Raw genomic sequence first — 20,499 nt, 5'->3', positions numbered from 1 at the left:
TAGAGAAAAAATGAGCCAGGCATGGTGGCGCATGCCTAAGGTCCCAGCTACTCGGGAGACTGAGGCCTCTTGCCTTGCCAGTCCTGTAAAACAAGGATTAAAGTGCCTTTCCTGGCTGCCTCACAGAGTAATATACATCCACGAGCTAATGGTGGAAATAAACAATGCAATGTAACCGTGAGCCAGTGTTGTTCCCGGGTGCGTCATGCATTTTAGTGTTTTCAGTCTTCTCCTGTTTCTGGACTCCTGCCCGGAACTCCTTTAAATATAGCAGTAGTCAATAAAGTGGCCCAGAAATTACTTCTTGCAGATTCCCTTTCATGGGCTTCATGGTGTCTCAGAGTACATTTGGAATTCTTTTTAATCTCTGCAATAACTGTCATTCATATTGCTTTAAGTTTCTTCTACCCTTTTCTTTGATCAGCCGTGCCAAAAGTTTGATTTATCTTTTCAAAAGGCCAGCTTTCAGATGTGTTGGTCATACCTGTTTTTTTATATTTCATTTGTTTTATATTTTATATTGCTTCTATTTACTTGGGGTTTATTCTGTTTTTCTTTTTATAACTTTTTGAATGTTTTCTAATAAATACATTTAAGGCTATAAATTTCCATCTTAGCTGTGTCCCAGAATTTCAAAGCTTATCTCTTTTATTTATTTATTTTTTTTGAAACAGAGTCTTGCTCTGTTGCCTGGGCTAGAGTGCCATGGTGTCAGCCTAGCTCATAGCAACCTCAAACTCCTGGGCCTACAGGTGCGTGCCACCATGCCAGGATAATTTTTTCTATTTTTAGTAGAGATGGGGTCTTGCTCTTGCTCAGGCTGGTCTCAAACTCCTTACCTCAAACAATCCTCCTGCCTCAGCCTCCCAGAGTGCTAAGATTATAGGCATCAGCCACTGCGCCCAGCCATTATCTCATTTTTTTAACCTATTTTCTTGTTGCTTTCTAATTTTATTGCAATGCCATCAGATAACACAGTTTGTAAAATGTCAGCACTTTGAACTGTGTTGAAATTTGCTTTGTAGACTGATATGGGGTCGGTTTGTTACAATCTTCCCTATGGATAGAAAAAAAGCATATAGTCTCAGTTTGGTTACAGAGGCATTTATTTGAATCCTAGCTCTGTGGATATATTTACTATGTGACCTTGGGCAAATTACATATCCTCTCCTGCCTCAGTTTCATCACCTTTAAAATGGGTAGATAGTACCCACCTCAAAGAGTTGAGGGCCTGGTACATACTAAGTACCATAAATGTTAGTAGCTATTTATTTATTTATTTTGGCTGTTGGGTTTAGCTTATTAATCTTGTTGCTCAAATCTTCCTTATCCTACCTCATTTAGTTTAATGTATCAATTTCTGAGAGATATATATATTAAACTTCCATTATAATTACATATTTCCCCATTTCTCCCTACAGTTATAAACATTCTGCCTTATGTTTACAGGCTCTGTTGTCAGATGCCTACAGGTTGATTATTAGAGCATTTTAGTGAATGATTTCTTTTATCAGGCTAGATGTCCATGTTGAACTTAGCCCTGTTCATGTTTGTCATTAGAACTGTTTTTGTCAACATATTTTGTCTATTTACCAAGATTCCTTTGTAACCCTTAATTTTCCTTTTGGAACTTTCCTTTTGGAACTTGGACCTAATTAATTATACATCATTTATATATTTATATTGCTGTAGTCTAAAGGCTATTCTGATTTTTTATTGCTATTGTTCCACATTCACCATGCAATTTCCCCAGGTTTATACAGAACTTGTATTTATGGCAGATGACTCACAAAGCTGTTTTGCTTAGACTATGATATTTGCTGCTGGGCTTGATGGGAATTGGAGACCTCTGAGATATTTTTCATGCCCCCAATACCTGAAACTAGGGGGCACAGGAGGTCCATAGGTAGGTTGTAATCTGTTCAGTTACATCATTTTTGAAAGTGCACAACAATGAACCAAACTTTCTGGGCCCTGTGACTAGCGGATGTCAACCAGCTAAACTTCAGTTCCCAGTTACATACAGTAGAGAGAGAGGATTTAGGATAAACAACTGTGCTTGAAGGTTCTTAATTACTGGCTGTAGGATTTATAGCATTTTAAAAAAATTGTGTCTGGGATTACTTTTACATTCACTTTATAGCCTAGAATGAGAGAGAGAAAATGCTACTATAACTAATAAAAGGCAGAAAAACTTATGTCTGTTTTGTTTATTCATGTGTCCCTAGAACAGTGCCTGGCACATAGTAAGTGATCAGTAAATATTTGTAAGAAAACTATGGTACCAAAAAACATTGTTATGAGGACTTCAAGAGGAGAGAGTGTAATTGCAATGAAAGAGATCATGAAGTCTTCATGAGGAAGTAATAGCTGAGTAGGACCTTGAAGGCTAGGTAGGATCTGGAGACTAAAACTGCATCAGTTGGGATTTGATCAGAGAAACAAACTACTGGGAATGATACAGGATATAAGATTAAATTTAAGGGCCAGGCATGGTGGCTCACACAAGTAATCGTAGCATTTTGGGTGGCCGAGGTGGGAAGATCACTTGAGCTCAGGAGTTGGAGACCAGCCTGAGCAAAAGCAAGGCCCCGTCTCTACCTAAAATAAAAAAAAAAAAATTAGCTGGGCATGGTGGCCCACGTCTGTAGTCCCAGCTACTGGGGAGGCTGAGGCAGGAGGATCGCTTGAGCTTAGGAGTTTGAGGTTGCTGTGAGTTCTGAAGACTCCACTGCACTCTAGCCCAGGGTGACAGAGTGAGACTCTGTCTCAAATAAAAAAGACTAAATTTAGGAACTGACCTGACACAGTTGGGGGAGCCAGTTAAACATTTTCGTTCAACTGTTGCTTCTTTATCTGGTGGTGGGCCTGGAGTCAGCAGGGAGGGCCACCAGGAAGACAGAGGGACAGAAGTTGAAGTGAGGAAGATCACGGACAAACTGCAGCCCGTGAGGCTGAGCTTGAACCACGCCAGTCCCTGAGGATGACAAGGCTCCAACTTTGAAGATCCGGGGGACCCAAAGGAGAAATGGCGTCCTTCGTAATGGCGCTAACCCTGCGCCTGGCCAGGGACGGGGCGAAGCCCGAGGAGGAGCCGGCTGCGGGAGCCGGAGGAGCTGCAGGCCCGGCTGCTGCCCCAGGAGCAGCAGCGCTGGCCCCCGATAGGGAGGAGTCAAGGGACAGTCCTGCGGGAACTGAAGGAGCCGAGAGCCCGAGCGCTGCCTGGGCCAACAAGGTGAGCGAGCACACCAGCGACAAGGCGTGAGCTGGTGCCCTGCAACAAGCGTCCAGGCATAAAAAGGAAGTGGCTGCTGCTTCATTTCCAACCTCCAAAATTTTACGCAGAGTCACACCGCAGCCCAGATGTGTGCAGAGAAGGAAATCCTGGGAAACCGTAGTTCTGACTTAGCTGAGTTGACACAGAACAGATTCAGCCCAGAGGGAAGGCACGGGCTTGGGGAGAATGGCTGGAGGAGGCAGGGCCGACTCGTTCTCTCTCGCAGGCTGTCACTGCCGAGCACCCTGGACAGGCTCTCCAGGCACGGTGGGCAGTGAGTCCCCGAGTGCCACCTGCACGCTGATTCTCTGGAAGTGAGGACTTTAAGAACTTGGACTTACGAATCATAAAGGCACAAAGGGCTCCTGAGTGGAGCCGGGAAACACCCAGGTTTGGGGCTCCAGCCATCTCTCACCCCACCCTCCAGCCGTAGGCCCAGGAGATTTCTTGTGACAGTGGAGTCAGTCGCAGGTGTAGGGCAAGTATGAGAGAGAGTGGCCTGCTGCTATCCTGGAATGGCCTGTGACTTATTTTGGTTTATTCATTTGGTGCTTACTAAGTGTCCCCCTGTGCCCCACACTGTTCTAGGCATCAGGGAAGCAGGTGAACAGAGTCCCTGCCCTCGGGGAGTTTCCCTACCAGGGAGGAAAACAGATAATAAAAAAATGTACAAATAATTGACATCAGGCCATGATATGTACTTTGGAGAGAACATACAGCGAGGCGGGGAAAAGAGAGTGAGGGGAATGGGGTTTTAGAACAGGTGCCCAGGAAACAATAATCCCAGGGAATATTAACTTGAGTATTCCTATGCATCTAATACTGTTCTAAGGACTTTACATGTATTGGTTCATTTAATCCTCAGGAAAATGTAAGTAATTTTCCCAAGGTTATATCATTAATAAGCAGAAGAACTGGTATTTAAAACACAGGCAGTCTGGTACCAGAGCCCAAGCTTCAAACCGGGGAAGGTCTCTTGGTTGCAGCGAGTGGTGTGAGGAAGCAGGGGATGCAATATCAGAGGGGAGCAAGAGCAGCCAGTGCAAAGGCCCTGAGGCATGGGCATGCTTGTTGTTTGATGGAATAAAACCAAGATTTCAGTTCTGGACATGTTGCAGTTTGAGAAGCAGGAGAGGAGGAGCTTCTAAGAAGGAGCAGCTGGGAGCGGAGGAGAAAACCAGGAGAGAGGGCTGCATGAAGGAAAGAATCATCAGATCTTTCCAATTCAGCTGGGAGGCCAGTTAACCGAAGCTTGAGAATTGACCATTGGACTTAGGGACATGGAAGTCATCATCACCCTTGACATTGGTGGGCTTTTATAGAAATGACAGTACATGGGAAGGTGACCAAAGCAGTTTTGTTCCAGGCCAAGTGGAGATGGAAGCCCAAAGTCCACCCTCCAGCCTCAGCTCTGCCCCTTTCTAGCCCTGAGGGCCTCTGAGAGACCTCCCAGGGTCCCTAAAACACAGTTTGAAAACCACAGGTGTAAGCCAACCCCTTTGTTTTTACAGTTGATGAAGCTCAGGTCCAGAAAAAGGAAGATACCTGGCTCAAGGCTGCGCAACTTAAGTTAGTAAGAAATCCAAGTTGCAGTTTATCAATATTGAATGAGATTTAACAGCAAACAAATCTGTTCTTAGCCTGTCTTAAACCATTTTCATGGACAGTGATTACCATGATAGGTAGAAAAATCAGAATAAGAAAGTCTTTTTCAACTTTATATCCTGTGGAAAGGGGAGAATGATAACATGAACAAATTCAATTTTTAATAAACTCCGAAACCTCATGCTTAACTAATAGTTTCCATATTCTCCTCCCAAACCCCATTTTTCAATGCTTCTGGTCATTCGGCGAGTTCCATGTTTTCTGATGCTACCATGTTTCCCCGAAAATAAGATGGGGTCTTATATTTATTTTTTCTCAAGAAAAAATAAATTATTTTTATTTATTTTCAGGGAATGTGTTATTTATTTAAGTACAGTACAACAATCTACATTGTTAATAGTTATATATATAACTATATATATATAACTATAATATAGTTAAGTCGTCATCTTCTGGAACATCATCGTAACTCTCCAAACCCCGAATTCCATCCTGGATTTCTTGCGACTCTATTTCCTTTAGAATCATTGGCCCCAATCTCTCATGTCGAGCAGTAGAGCTCTCCTGGGGCAGATGAGAAGGGCTGCTCGTCTTCTTTACTGCTCGGGGATGAAATGCATGGGTTGTGCAGATACACTGCATAGCCACACTCATCACTAGGTCTTATTTTGGGGGTAGGGTTTATATTGTGCAAATGCTTAGAAATCCTGCTAGGGCTTATTTTATGGGTAGGTCTTATTTTGGGGGAAACACGGTATGTAGTGAGAGGTAGCCAACTACCACCTATGAAATGGGTCTAATGATGATGATGATTACAGTCGCTCGCACTTCCTGACCACTGGCCGTGAGCCAGCACTGTTCCCGGATCCCCACGGCTGCCCCGTGAAGCAGGCCAAGGAAGGATCACTCTCCGTGGGTTATACGTGGGACAGTATCACAAAGGGGTCAAGGATTCAGGTCCCAGGGTCCTGTTGCCCGATCGCATCTCCTGTTTCCGCTACTCAGTGACGGTGGGACTCGGGCAGGTCACTTCCTCTCTTCGTGCTCCGGTTTTGTCAGCTGTGCGAAATGCTCTCAGAATGACACGCAGGACACACGCCATGAGGGCTGGCCCTTGGGATGAGGCAGGCACTGTTCCACGCACCTCCTCATCTCAGGCCTGCGAGCCGGGCGCCTGGCTCTGGTTTGATTAAGCCACAGGCTGAATCAGGGAGCGGTACTTAATCTCATAGTGCCATGTTTTTTGCCTTAGGATCCATGCTCGAAGGTGAATGAAACTTCTCAGACACCACCCAGAGGAGAAGAGTGTCCAGATAAGTTAACAGCTGAAGAAGGAGCCAGCGGTGATGAAGAGGAAAGGTACAGGGGACAGGCAGACTGCCGAGAGCTTCAGTGAATGAGCACTCGGACTTGGAAGGAGTCCTTCATTAATTTACTCATTCATTCTAGCCTCAAGTACTTATCGCTGCCCCTGCCATCATGCTTAGGAAGGGAATAGACATATCTGGTATGTTTTCAGCAAAGCTATGGGCTTTACATAAACTATCTTATTTAATTGTCACATCAGCCCAGAGAGGCCATTGTATAGTTTAGAGAACCTTACACTGAAAGAAATTAGTACACCTGCCCAAGATTCAGACCTGGAGTGGCCCCAAAGCTATAATCCTATATTTCCAAGTGTTCTTTACTTACTTTTTATTTTTCATGTTTGTAATTGGGCATCCCTCAGAACCAGGAGAGGCTCAGAGAGCTCTGACAATTGTTCTTTGATTAGGAGAAATAGGGGAGCTTTGTCATCCAGAGTACATCCCCATCTATGTCACCTGTATCAGTCGACTGTTGCTGCTATAACCAACACCCCCAAATATCAGTGATTTCTAGCTCGTAGATAAGCTACATTTATGCTTGGCTCTGCCAGGCTTATATAAACTTGGCTGCCGGCTGAGGGCCAGGTGTTATTGCTCTGCCGTGGCCCGGAGTTCAAGTCTGCTCCACATGCCTTATTCCGGCCAGGCTGAAGGATTAGCCCCCATCTAGGACATGTTGTTGGCAAGTAAGGAGGAGAAGCTCAATGGGGCTGACGGGAACATGCACTGACTCTTAAACCCTATATTCAGAACTGCACTCTCATTTCTACTCATGTTCCTTGGGCCAGAGAAAGTCATTGGACCAAAGCTAATATCAATGGGCAGAGAAGAATGTGGTCTTTATGTGTCTTAGTCAGCTTGGGCTGCTATAACAAGACACCACAGACTGGGTGACTTCACAGAAATTTTTTTCTCACAGTTCTGGGGACTGGGAAATCCAAAATCAAGATGCTGGCTGATTCGGTTCCTAGCTTGGAGGAACCGAAGAGGACTCTCTTCCTGGCTTGTAGAAGATCATCTTCTCACTGTGTCCTCATGTGGTGGGGAGAGGGGGAGAGAGGGGCAGGAGATAGAGAGAGAGAGAGAGATCTCCCCTGTCTTTTCTTATGACCTAATTATCTCCCAAAGGCCCCATCTACAAATACCATCAAATTCGCAGTTAGGGCTCCAACATATGAATTTGGAGAGACATAAATCAGTCTAGAGCACACTCATAGCCACAAGAGGCAAGAGGAGAGGAGAGTGAAGTTTGCGGAGCAAATACAACACAGCCTGTTATACCACCTGGGAAGACTCTGATTCAGTGAGTCTATAGTTCATTCCAGCTGTGTATGTTTTGAGAAAGCTTCCCAGGTTATTTTGAGGACATCACAGTTATGTTCCACTGCCCTGCACTAACCACTGTCTTGTGTGGGTCCCGACAGATGTCACAGAAGCTCCTGGGAGCTCTGTGACTGCCCCTCTGGCAGCTCTCTGGGTCAGGGACGGGGGGGGAGCAGGGCAGCATACAGTCCAGTGAACTCTCCAGCTCACCGTACTCCACGGCCTCCCCCAGCTTCTGTCTCAGTATCTATGAGGCAGATGAACAAAACTGTTACGGAGGACAGGCTCTGGGCTCAGGCCTCCAGGTGTAATCCTGGTTCTGCCACTTAACCACTGGCAGCCATAAAGCTTATCCTGTTTAGAACGCATGATCTCAGAAGGAAAGAATCTCTTTCCTGAAAACACTGGCAGAAATTTCAAAGAGGTCTCCCGTGGGTCCAGGCCAGGCCTGAGATTCCATCCTCCAGCCAGCCGTTCTCACCCAGGAGCTAGAGTACTGCAGTTGGCCAGGCGTGTGTGTGTCAGGTGCCCTTTCCCAGGGCCAGCTGGGATGAGGGCAGAGTTAGCTGCGTCCAGACCCCGTGGACCAAACACGGATCACCATGGAAAGAGGAAAGGCTTCCTTCCCCAAGGAGAGGATGCTGGGGAGAACAACAGTAGGTGTGATCACAACGGCCTTCTCTTTTTTTCTCAGGTAGTGGCTGTATCAGTGAGGAGGGAGTCCCCAACTATAGAAAAAAATATGGTAGTGGGGTCTGGAGGCCACTCCCACCAGTGTTTTGGTTGGGGTAGAAAGGCCAAACAATGCAGGGGAAGAAATGGGAAGGTTGGTTGGGGTCTGAGGTCAGGGGCTGCAGGACAGAATAAACACAGAACAAATGCAGTGATTCCTTTGGGGTAAGGTTGCATATTGAGTAATTACTCCCATGAAGGATGCTTGTCAGCCTTAAAATGATCTAGAATTGGAATTAGTAGAGAAGGACTGGAAAGCAATTGTAAGAATTATGTTCAAGAACATAAAGAAGGCCAGGCATGGTGGCTCACACCTGTAATCCCAGAACTTTGGGAGGCTGAGGCAGGAGGATCATGTGATGCCAGGAGCTCAAGACGAGCCTGAGCAACATAGTGAGACCCCATTTCTACAACAATTTAAAAAAAAAAAATTTAGCCAGGCATGTGCCTATAGTCTAAGGCAGGAGGATCACTTGAGCCTAGGAATTTGAGGCTACAGTGAACTATGATCATGCCAGTGTACTCCAGCCTGGGTAACAGATTAAGACCCTGTCTCTAAAACAAAAACAAAACCACACATAAAGGAAAAATTGTCATGATGAATGAGCAAATAGGGAATTTTAGCAGAGAAATGAAAACTGAAATAATGAAAAATTTAAAACTATAAAGTATAATATCCAAAAATAAAAATTCACTAGATGGGCATAATAGCAAATTGGAGACCAGGGAAGAAAAGATTAATAACTTTAAGATAGATCAATAGAAACTGTTTTACCCAAAAGTGAAGAGAGAAAAAAAGATTTTTTAAAAATGAAGAGATCCTCAGTGACTTGTGGGACAATGTGAAATGCTATAACATGCAGGTATTTGGAGCCCGAGAGAAAGAAGAGAAAGAAAATGGGGCAGGGAAAAAATATTTGGAAAAATAACAGCTGAAAATACATCAACTTACATATTCAAGAAGCTTAGTGAGCTCCTAGAAGGATAACTCCAAAGTCAACAATCTCTAGTTACACCCTGGAAAATCTGCTGGAAACAAAATGCACCAAAACAAAACAACACAAACAAACAAACAAAAACCTCTGAAAAGCAATCAGCTTTTTATTTTTAAAGACAAATTGCATATAGGGAACAAGAATGCTAATGACAGCTGACTTCTCATCATCAAAGAAAAAATTGATAAACTGGTATTCATCAAAATTGAAAGTTCTGCTCATTAAAAAAATTACCCTTAAAAAAAGGAATAGATGAGCCACAGACTGGGAGAAAGTATCCAGTCTGTCTCCAAAATATCTAAAGGATTCTTATAAATCAATAATAAAAACATGAACTAATTTTTTAAATGGACAAAATACTTGAACAGACACCTACATAAAGATATGTGAAAGGCCCATAAGCACATGAACATGTGCTCAACATCATTAGTCATCAGGAAAATGTAAAACCACAATGAGATACCATTTCCCATCCACTGGAATAGATAAATTTTTTTTTTTAGACAAAGTCTCGCTTTGTTGCCCAGGCTAGAGTGAGTGCCTTGGCGTCAGCCTAGCTCACAGCAACCTCAAACTCTTGGGCTCAAGCAGTCCTGCTGCCTCAGCCTCCCAAGTAGCTGGGACTACAGGCATGCACCACCATGTCCAACTAATTTTTTCTATATATGTTAGTTGGCCAATTAATTTCTTTCTATTTATAGTAGAGATGGGGTCTTGCTCTTGCTCAGGCTGGTTTGGAACTCCTGACCTCGAGCAATCTGCCCACCTCGGTCTCCCAAAGTGCTAGGATTACAGATGTGAGCCATCGGGCTGGGCCAGGAATAGCTAAAATTAAAAAGACTGCCAACGCAAAATGTTGGCAACAACGTAGAACAACTACAACTCTCATATTCATACTAATACATTGCTGGCAGGTTATACAATGTAAGCACTGTGTACAGTTAAGCACATACCTACCAGCAATTCCTCTCCTGGGCATTTAAGCAAAAGAAATGAAAACATATATCCACAAAAACCCTTGGACAAACTTATTTCTAGCAGCTTTATTCATAATAGCCCAGAAGTGTAAACAACCCAAATGTCTCTTAGTAGGAAAATGGATAAACAAATTGGATATATTCATGTAATGGGATACTACTCAGCAACAAAAAGTATGAACTACTGACATATGCAGCAACATGGAGAGTCCCAAAGATGTTATGTTGAGCAAAAGAAACCAGAAACAAAATAATACATACCACATGATTCTTTTCGTATCCTACTTAAGCTCAGACAAAATTAATCTATGGTGATGGAAATCAAAGCTTCGGCTGCAAGGGGAGTTTTGGGGCAATGAAAATATTTTGTATTTTGATTGAGATTTTGGTTTCATGGTTATGTATATATTTGTCAGAACTCACTGAATTGTACACTTAAGATCTGTGCATTTCACTGTATGTAAATTTTACCTCAATAAGGCATATTTAAAAATAGGGCCAGGTGTGGTGGTACACACACACCTGTAGTCCCAGCTACTTGGGAGGCTGAGGGAGGAGGATCACTTGAGCCCAGGAATTCGAGGCTACAGTGAGCTATGATAATGCGACTGCACTCCAGCCTGGGCAACATAGCAAGCCCTTGTCTCAAAATAATAATAGTGTAATAACTGAGCCCTACCCTGGGGGGACATCCAGCCCTTACACATGGATTCACAGGAAGAGCTTAGCTGTTCAACACAGCCAACCTGGTGTTGCCGATTGTCACTCTTGCTCTAGGCGGCTCTCCCTGCTTCTCTGGCCTTCTCCTAACCCTCTCGTTGGTGTCATACCCAGAGCATGGATCCGCGTGTCCCCACGTCATTGCTCCTTAAAGATGGTTGTGTTTAGTGCACCTTCAGAAGGCTTGAGGATAACCTAAGAGAATCAGAATGTAGAGAAAGAAAACTTGTCTCTTTTTAAATGTTTAGTTAGCTCTTTATATAATTCTCACTACATAGTGAGACACCGTGTTTAGTACTTTATGAATCCTACGTAAAGGTGGCATTATTAGCCCCATGTTATCGAGGAGGAAGCTCTGGCCCAAAGAGCTTAAAGATCTCACCAAGGTTACATGAATAGTAAATGGTGTAGCTAGAATTTGCAGCCAGGTTGTGTGGCTCTAGCACTATGCCCCTGGTGGCTACATCCCTTGCTGCTTCTGGCATCCTGCCCTTCCTTGCAGGGGTCCCTGTCGACTGTCCCTCCGCTGAGCCCCCAGCCTGGGCCTTCTCACCTCTGCCAAGGAGAGAGCCCCTCCTCATAGTCCAGGGCCCGACTCTCAATCTCTGCTTCTCTGGGCTGATGTCCTTGCGTCAGTTACATCCTGGCAGTCTGTACAGAGATGCCCACCTTCTCGTCCCATGTGGCGTCCTTTTACATAGTCAAGCAGGACACATGCTTAACATCCCAATCTAAACCAATCACATTTGAGTTTCTCAGCTGCTTCGAAGTTCAGAATTAAGGAAGGGAGCTCTGGTCTCCTCTAACGACACTTATCAGCGTCTTATCTAGAATGCAGATACTCTTGTAGCTTTTTTTTTTAATTTTCTTTTCTTTTTGTTTTGTTTTGTTTATTTTTTTATTCTTAAAGCAGGACACATAGAAACTCTTGTAGCTTTAAGCCAGCATTTTCTTATTCATGCTTTATATGTAGAAGTCTATTTAAAACTGTATTAAAGTAAAGCGTTATTGTTTCTTTTCTTTTTTTTCATACGCAGGAAGAGTTGTGAAATTAGCCCATAGAGACTTCTTTTTTGCAGCCCCCAAGAATCCCGTATATAAGTATTTCTAAGCTCTTAGTTATTCTGACAGTCGGTCATCATTTATTGACCACCCACTAAAATGGACATCAGGTGGTTCCTCTGAATCCTGATCGTATCCTAAGTGCAATAACACCCTGTAGACGTCAGGTTGCTCTTTGAACGTCGAGTAATAAGTTTCTCTCCCACCTTCCAGCCAAAGCTGCTGACACGTTATCAGGGTGGTAGTGTCATTCCCAGCCCTAGGATCTTATGTGATTGTTGCCTCCCTATCTTCAAAGGATCATAGGGCCCCTCAAAGAGGAAAGTGACCCGCAACCTCCACTGGACTCTTTGCAGAAGGAGAAGGTACCTGAAATTCGGCGTCTACAGGAGGACTGGGAAAGCCAGAAGGCCACATTGCAAGCCCAGGTAGAAGGGCAGCCCTGGTGGGATGTGCCCACACACTGAGACCCTGCCTCCCCTCCTTCCAGACAGCACTGGAAGTGCATGCAGGGCCCGATTCACATCCAAGCTGGGAGGTCATTAAGGGTCCAGGGCAAAGTGGGATTCTTGGTTTTATGTGTTCATTCATTCAAACCCTGCTGTGCTCAGGACTACCTACTATGAGCCATTGATGATACATCAATGAACAAACCAGACAAAATATCTTAGATTTTATATATGAGGAGCATATATTAGTAGCAGAGATGACAATATGTTTTGTATTTCAGCAGAGGAGGTGGGAACAGACAATAAATGCTAGACACAGGATGTAAGTAGATCACATAGTACCTCTGGAAGCCTTAAAGGCTTTTGGAAAAAAGGAAAAACAGAGCAGGGTGGAGGGGAAGTCGTGGGTGTGTCAGGAAAAGCCTCAACAAGGAAGCAAGATTTGAGCAAGTACCTGAGGGGCAGGAGGGCCACCGTGCAGCTCTCTGGAGGCATTCTCATCCCCTCTTGATTGTGTCCCAGCCTGTCTTCCCCTCTCCCCTGGCGTTTGTGGCTCCCGCCGAGGCCCCCCCCCCAGGACCAGCCACTCCCAGGTTCCTAGTTTGCATCTGTCACCCCCCTCAGAGTTCTCACAGACAGAGGAGACTCATGGGGTGGAGGTGACATTCAGAAAGCTTTTATTTAAAAAAAAAAAAAATCCCAGGAAAGGTAAGGGGTCTAGGCTGAGTGTGGACGCCTGGCGGGCAGGTGTCGCAGATGCAGCAGGCTCTGGAGCAGAGCGCCAGCAACCACAGGGAGGACCTGCAGGCGCTCAAGCGGCTGGCAGAGCAGGAGCGGGAGAAGCTGCAGCACGAGCTCCGGGAGAGCTGTCAGCAGGGCCAGGCCGCCAGGGCCCAGCTCGAGACGTCCCACCAGCGAGCCCTGCGCATGCTGGAGAAGGCCAAAGCTCAGGAACTCAAGGTAAGTGTCACCCTGCTGAGGGCGCCTGCTGTGTGTGAGCACCTGCCGAGCACTAAATGCTGCCCTTTTTTACGTTTCCTCCAGTCCCCGCAATAATCTTGCAGTATTCCCTTTTCCCAGATGAAGAAAGAGGCTCAGAGAGATTGAGTCATTTGCTCAGGGTCACACAGCTTGTAAGTGGCAAAGCAAAGAATCAGACCGAGGTCCACTGGGCTTCTCGGACTGCTTCTCCTACCCACACATGGCCTTGATAACATGAGAACTACTTGGCTTCCGTGACTTGAGCAATGTCACGCCTGACGCATGCTGGGAAGTCAGGCCCAGCCTAGCAGCTGCAAAGGGGGAGAGCAGCACGAAGTTGAGAGAGACCAAAGACCTTTCCAAAGGGTCTGGAGAACCGGGCCGTGGTGGTCAGGGCCCCGAACGTGTGTAATCCAGCAGGGCGGTTCAAGTGCGGTTCATCTAGTGCCTTCTGCTGTCTGGCCGGGCTTAAACATTGCTTTCTCGGCAGGCATTCCCTTCCTGCCCTCTGAGGAAGTTCCTTGAAGGGGTCTCACAAGAAGAAGGCAGCAAGCCAAGCAAGAGGTAGCACAAGGGAGCCAGGCTATGGGGTTTGCAGTGTGGGAGCAAGGGGAAGGCTCTCAGAGGCTGGCTTTGCTGCCGGACAGCTCAGTCCTGACTCAGCAAGGGGGCCGAGAGCTCAGGAACAGATGTCTCCTGGGGAAAATAGAATTGAGGGATTCTCTGATAGATCTGGCCATGTGGAAAATTGCATTGAAAGTGTTTTAGAAAGCATTCAGAAATGGAGACTTACCCAAATAGCCAAAGAAAAACTAAGCAAATAAAGAAAATGCAGCAGTGATTAATACAAGGAAAAACAGAACGTTGCACATGGTAGCACTTTCATCATAATTATTTAGCTCTGCATGGCTGGGCTCGGTGGCTCATGCCTGTAATCCTAGCACTCTGGGAGGCTGAGGTGGGTGGATCACTCAAGGTCAGGAGTTCGAAACCAGCCTGAGCAAGAACGAGACCCCGTCTCTACTAAAAATAGAAAGAAATTAACTGGCCAACTAAAAATACATAGAAAAAGTTAGCCGGGCGTGGTGGCGCATGCCTGTAGTCCCAGCTACTCAGGAGGCTGAGGCAGAAGGATTGCTTGAGCCCAGGAATTTGAGGTTACTGTGAGCTAGGCTGATGCCACAGCTCTGCCTCAATAAAAAATAAAACAAAATAAAAATATTTAGCTCAGCATTGAACAATATTTACATACAATAATGGAAATATGGAGTATACTTAAATATATATTCAAAAAGTGATAAAACCGTCTATAAGGAATGGAAGAGGTACAGTGGATGAAACCTAAAATCCTCATCTACCATAGTGGGAAGGCAATTCATCATCTCGAAAATGCCTTGAAAAGTAACATATTTAGTTTCTGGGGATTCAGACATGGACACCTCAGGGGTCGTTTTTGTACCTGTCAGAGAAACCAACTGGAGCTAAGTTAGGCGGGCAGTGAAAAGACGTTTATTAAACTTTGCACAGCTGTCCGTAGAACTTGCTTTGGGTGCTCGACACATAGGAGGGCTTCAATAGATGAATGTTAGTTGAGTGAAAGCACAAATAAACCAAAAATAAATAAATAAGTGAACATAAAAATGAACCCTAGGGCAGAGACACAGCCAGTTTTTAGGACCAAACCAGGCGAGAGATTGAAAAGCTCTAGCCCCCCCCACTGAAATCTCCATCTTCCGTCGTTGCTGCTCTGCTCTGCACACCAGTCCTGGGCTCTCTCCACAGGCACCAGCCTCTGCCCTGCTTGTGCTGGGGCAGATATAGGATGCTCACATCAGTGCTCCTGAGTATGTTAAATTGGAGCTACAGTCAGTGTCTGTCTCTCTCTCTTGCTCTTTCTCTCCCCTACCTCCAACACCAAATTTCCAATGAAGGAACTCTGATTGGCCCAGTTTGGAACAGGTGTCCACTCTGGCCCAATCGACTGTAGACGGAGGTAGATTCATGTGGTACAAAATGGCTGCTGTAGCCAGGCCATTGCTGGTGCATTCTCTGTTGCCTGATAAGCTGTCCACAGGGGATTATTGAGGGCTCAGAGCGCCCTGGCTCAGAGGAGCTTGGCCAAAGGGATGGGTGCTCTCTTTCATGCCTCTTTCTTCCTGCTTTTGCCCACAGGCCACAGAGGAGCGCTTGAAGAAGGAATCCAGCCACAGCCTCCAGATCCAACACCAGGCGCACCGACTGGAGATCCAGGCCTTGGAGGAAAAGGCCAGGCAAGAGCTGCAGGAGGAGCGTGAGAGGATGCAGGCTCAGCAGACCCTGCTGCTAGGTATCCACCCAGCTGTACACCTGGGAGGGCCCAGCCACCCGCAGGGTCTGCAGGTAGAAACCACTGGCAAGCTGAGGGGCAGGGTGAGCTCCAGGGCTCTGGAGACACACAGGCCAGGTGACAGTCCTGGCTCTGCCACCAACTAGCTGTTAGGGTGGGTCACTCTGAGCCTCATTTCCTTTTCTATAAAATGGAGTCACAATCGTCCCTACCTTATAGGGTCATTATGTGGATTAAATGAGATATGAAATATAAAGTGCCTAGCATATCACTTGAGCCCAGTGTATGTAGATCATTCTCATCATGATTAGTATCAAACATAACACAGATCTCTGAGCCTTCATAAGAGTTTCATAGGATTGCCTCAACCTCTCATTTCTGTCCTGAAGATTTCTGCAAATCGGGGGAACTTAGGCCTCCAGACTCCTGGGTGTTTCTCTGCTTCCTTCGCCTACCCTCGCACTCTCCCCAGCACAAAAGGCAACCCCTCTTCAGTTTCCACATCAAAAACCACTCACACAAAGCATTCTGGAAGTTCACAGAGGCAGTGAGATGGGTGGATGGATGGATGGACAAATGGATGGATGGATGGATGGATGGACGTATGGATGGACAAATGGACAGATGGGTAGATGATTGGATGTATGGTCAGACGGACAGATGGACAGATGGATGGATAGATGGATAGGTGGATGATGAGAAGGTATGAGAGAAGGGGGAAGGGTAAAGAAGGAATACCCTGTAATTCATGTTTTGTTAAAGCAGTTTTATTGCATTTTTTTGATAATTATTTTCAAAAAATTGGGTTGTGTTTAGATTTTTTTAAGAAAAAAAATCTGTAGAAATTATTTTATTAAAATTCTGTTGGGGAAGACAGACAACCATGTAAATTTTTCATGTTAATATCACCAGTATATATTAAGCTTTTATATGTGTTTAATATACTGTACCTTTGAGAGATTAGTAAACTTGTGAGGAATCTTTTACAACTGATATGCTTTTACAATAGCATTCATTTTCACTCCACTCCATATCATTTGTTTATTTTACAAATACATGTTGAGCACTTGCTCTGTACAAAAGCCTATAATAGGTGCTTATCTCATGGCTTATAAATTATATGAACAATGTTTCAAAGATTATTTGCAATAGCTAAAATAGACTCAAAAATCCATAACAGAAAAGTAAAGTATCAAATTTACTAGCACTGGAAAATTATCTTCTTTTTAGAAATTAATAGCTCACTGAATAGCATCTACTCTATTGGAAAATATCCATTTTGAAATAATTGTTTTCTTTGCCTTTTGATTATGCTGGGCAGTATCTAGTGATCTAGTGTGCTGCGAAATCAGTTCGCATCCTTAGAGGAGAAACTTGAGTTTCTGGCCTTACTCCCCCCCCCCCCCCCCGAGTTTAAAAGAGATTGTACATTTCTCCTTGATGCGTCTGGTTTTAGTTCCCATCCTGTTGGGATGACATGCCATCTCCTGCCTCCATGATCCAGCCCAAAACCCAAGGACCTGTGAATGTTTTGTCTCCTTAGGAGTTGACATAAACTCCAAAATTTCTGACTTCAGACCCTCACACCCAGAATAGGCCCCTGGGTCATTTGACAATTCCCTGTTCTTCACTTGGATTCCCAACTTGATGTTGAGGTCAAGTGTTGCCTCAGGACTCAGCCCTGGGCTCAGGCTGCCCCACCCTCACCTGCCACCCATCCTAACCAACCAACAGTGGCCACGAAGGTGGTTCAGAGCTAGGAAGAACCATTTGAAGTTTTGAAATCTCCACTCCACTATTCAATAGCTGAGTGGCTCTGCGTAACTTATTCACCCTCTATAATGCTCAGTTCTCCCATCTTAAAATGGAGCAGGGGTGGGAAGGGGGGGGTGGTAATTCTTACCAGGTAGGATGGTTGTGGGGCTTGAATGACAACAGTTTTCAAAGGGTTTAGCGCATTTAGTGCTCAGTACCTGTTGTTACTGTTATCTTGGAATAAGTCTGGAGAACTCAAAGCAAAGCCTGAATTCAGCAGCTACCTACTCCAGCTCACCCCAGAGACTGCTGTCCCTGCAGGACACACTCCAGCCTTGACCCCTGCACCTGACCCTCCGCTGCTCTCTCTTCCCAGAGTCCCTCAGGCAGGAACTGTCGGAGCAGCAAGCCACCTGCTCCGAGCACCAGAAGGACTTGGAGGCACTGCAGGCTGAGCTGAGAGCCCTTGGCAGCTTGAGCAGACAGCAGGCCATTGGCCAGTGCCCCGGGGACAGCGAGGACCATGCCACTGCCACAGAGGTCAGTGCCCTTGCCCCTGCCCAGGCCATACCGCTGCTGGAGCAGCTTCAGGGCTGCAGTGAGAAGCCCAGTAAGAGGTGGGCTCTGGGTATGCGATCATTCCTCTGTCTGACATGGGGAAGACCCTTCTTTTCCACAGGCCTCCAGGGATACCTGATGGACCTGCAGCCTCTTATCTTTGAAAAGCAAAAGAATTCGGTTTTAAGTGCTGCATGTTATTTATAATTCAGACACCCTGGCATCACAGGGTGTGAGTGCCAGACAGGCCCCCAACCAGCTGGTCTGCATGAGTCCTTGGGATCTGCAGGGGAATGAATGTCTCAGAACACCTTCCAAGACAGACTCCCCATCTAGACCTCGCTGTTCCCTAAGTGGAGCAGCCTGTGGTCACCCAGGCTCAGCACTGGCTCTCCTTGAATTTCCTTCCCTGTGTCCAGCATTCCCAGTCTAGCCAGGCAGCATAGTGCTCACCTAACAGCTCAGATCTATATCCCTCCAGCCCATTGCACATGGCTTTACCTAAAGCCCAGCACCACTTCACATAAAGCCTTTGGCTGCCACTGGAACAAGCTCCAGCTGCCTCACCCTGGCATTGAAAAGCCTGCGCCACTGGCTGCACCCTGTATCTGCAGCCATATCCCCCCTCAGCTCATACACCCAGCATCTGCACCTTCCTCTGTCCTTCACATGCGACACTCAATCTGCCTGAACACCCAGTGTATGCCTCCAAGCTGGGGGCCTCCCCCGCACATTGCAACCCCTCCCCCCTGAGCTCCTGGAGCACTGCCAGGTGGGACAGCTCAGCTGGTGCTCGGATCTACCACGTGGTCCTGTTAGGGACCCGTAAGTAATTTCAGGGGTGTTCTAGCTGCCTGGATTAGGAGTCTGCTGAGAACAAGCTGCATCTGTTCAGCCTCATCTCATCGCCCCCCACCCCAACTCCCAGCGCTCGGCAGGGTTTCTGCCCGTGGCTGTGACGGCAATAGTAAGTTGGCGTCCCAGCCCTGCTGAAGGTCCAGGGCACGCCGGGATCATTTACGCCAGGTTTTGCTGCTGCTGAACACAGAAAGACAATTTCTGTGTTGACATGAGAAATATTAACAAATGATGAGTCACAGGGAGTTCAACCGGCAGTCGAATCTAGCAGAGGGAAGACAGATTGTGTTCCATTAAGAATTCTAGATCACTGGGAGTCACCAGTACCTAGAGAAAGGGACAGGGGAAATAGAGGATGGTGACAACCTGCGACTGGGCCATGACAGGAGTCAGTGCTCACCCAAGGGCTCTGGATAGAAACCAGGAAGCCCCGAGTGCATGAGACGGTACCTGGCCAGCCATGCACCAGCCCTCACCTTCACCTGGACCAGCGTGGCCTCAGGTGCCACCCGCGCAGAGAGCAGATGTAGGGGTATCCACAAAGAGGAAAAGCTCAGGCAGCAGGAGTCAAAAGGGGACATCATGCAAGGATGCAAGGATGCCCACTCTGGCAGCAACAGAGGTAAGTGGTGTTCCATCCTGCTGGGATCTTCTCAGTAGTCCTATGAAATAATTCTCGTACTGGTCACACCTGAGACAAGAGGGGAATGCAGTTTGCCATCTGCTTCTGTCTCCCATGGGTCAGAGATGGTCCCCACAGAGAAGTAGCCTCCCAGTTCTTGCTCTTCCGGGTTATGCATGTGGCAGTGCCACCACGGGCATTCCACACCATGCAAACCCAGGGCAGGAAGCGAGAGGTGGGGGTGGGCTGCAGATTCTCCCTGTGCAAATCTCTTCAATGTTTGTGCGCTTTAAACACATAAATGCACAAGCCTTCGGGCATGTTGGAGTGAGTTTGAAAATTATAACATTCATTCACTAATCACGGATTAAATCTGACCCCGTTTAATGGTGGACGTCAATCTTTGTGTTTCTAGCTGAACCACTGACATTCTAACAGTTTCATTTAGCAAGCATTCATGTGGCACCTACTGAATGCCACCGTGTTAGGTGCTGTAGAATTGGAAAGATGAGACCAACAGCTCCCAGTCTAGCAGAGGAAACCAGCATGCAGACAAGGGTCACTTCAATCTTACAGAGAGGAGGAAATTTATCAGTGCTCCCCTGGGGGGTCGGGCCACCACACGGAGGCAGTGAGTTTAGGGGGGAGGGCAAGGCATGGAGCATGGAACAGGTGGGCTGGGTTGCTTCTTTGAATGTGAGCCACGTTTAAAGTCCTTGCGGGCCAGATGTGGCCAGCTCGCAAAGCAGGACACTGCGAAGAGACAGGGCGGGAGCCCCAGCAAAAGGCTGACTCGGGCTCCAGGCGGGGCGCAGCGCCCGCGGGTCTCGAACTCGCTGCAGCGCCTCCCTGGCCACAGCTGTGTGCCTGGCCCGCCTTTTGCGCCCCCTGA

General features: G+C 46.4%; 1 protein-coding gene across 1 annotated transcript in view; it reads left to right on the top strand.

Moving 5' to 3' along the window:
* Positions 1 to 20,499, top strand: part of FAM184B (family with sequence similarity 184 member B) — a 113,111-nt gene that overhangs the window by 81,956 nt on the left and 10,656 nt on the right. Inside the window, exons 8-12 of the mRNA XM_012737526.2 lie at positions 6,135 to 6,241; positions 12,357 to 12,486; positions 13,255 to 13,467; positions 15,661 to 15,814; positions 17,946 to 18,109. Of these exons, the coding sequence (XP_012592980.1) occupies positions 6,135 to 6,241; positions 12,357 to 12,486; positions 13,255 to 13,467; positions 15,661 to 15,814; positions 17,946 to 18,109 (768 nt within the window). The remainder of the gene's footprint in view (positions 1 to 6,134; positions 6,242 to 12,356; positions 12,487 to 13,254; positions 13,468 to 15,660; positions 15,815 to 17,945; positions 18,110 to 20,499) is intronic.

The sequence above is a fragment of the Microcebus murinus genome, chromosome 3 (assembly GCF_040939455.1).
Source record: "Microcebus murinus isolate Inina chromosome 3, M.murinus_Inina_mat1.0, whole genome shotgun sequence".
Classification (NCBI taxonomy): domain Eukaryota; kingdom Metazoa; phylum Chordata; class Mammalia; order Primates; family Cheirogaleidae; genus Microcebus; species Microcebus murinus.
Note: the sequence above shows the minus strand (reverse complement) of the source record. Positions and strands in the feature narration are given on the sequence as shown.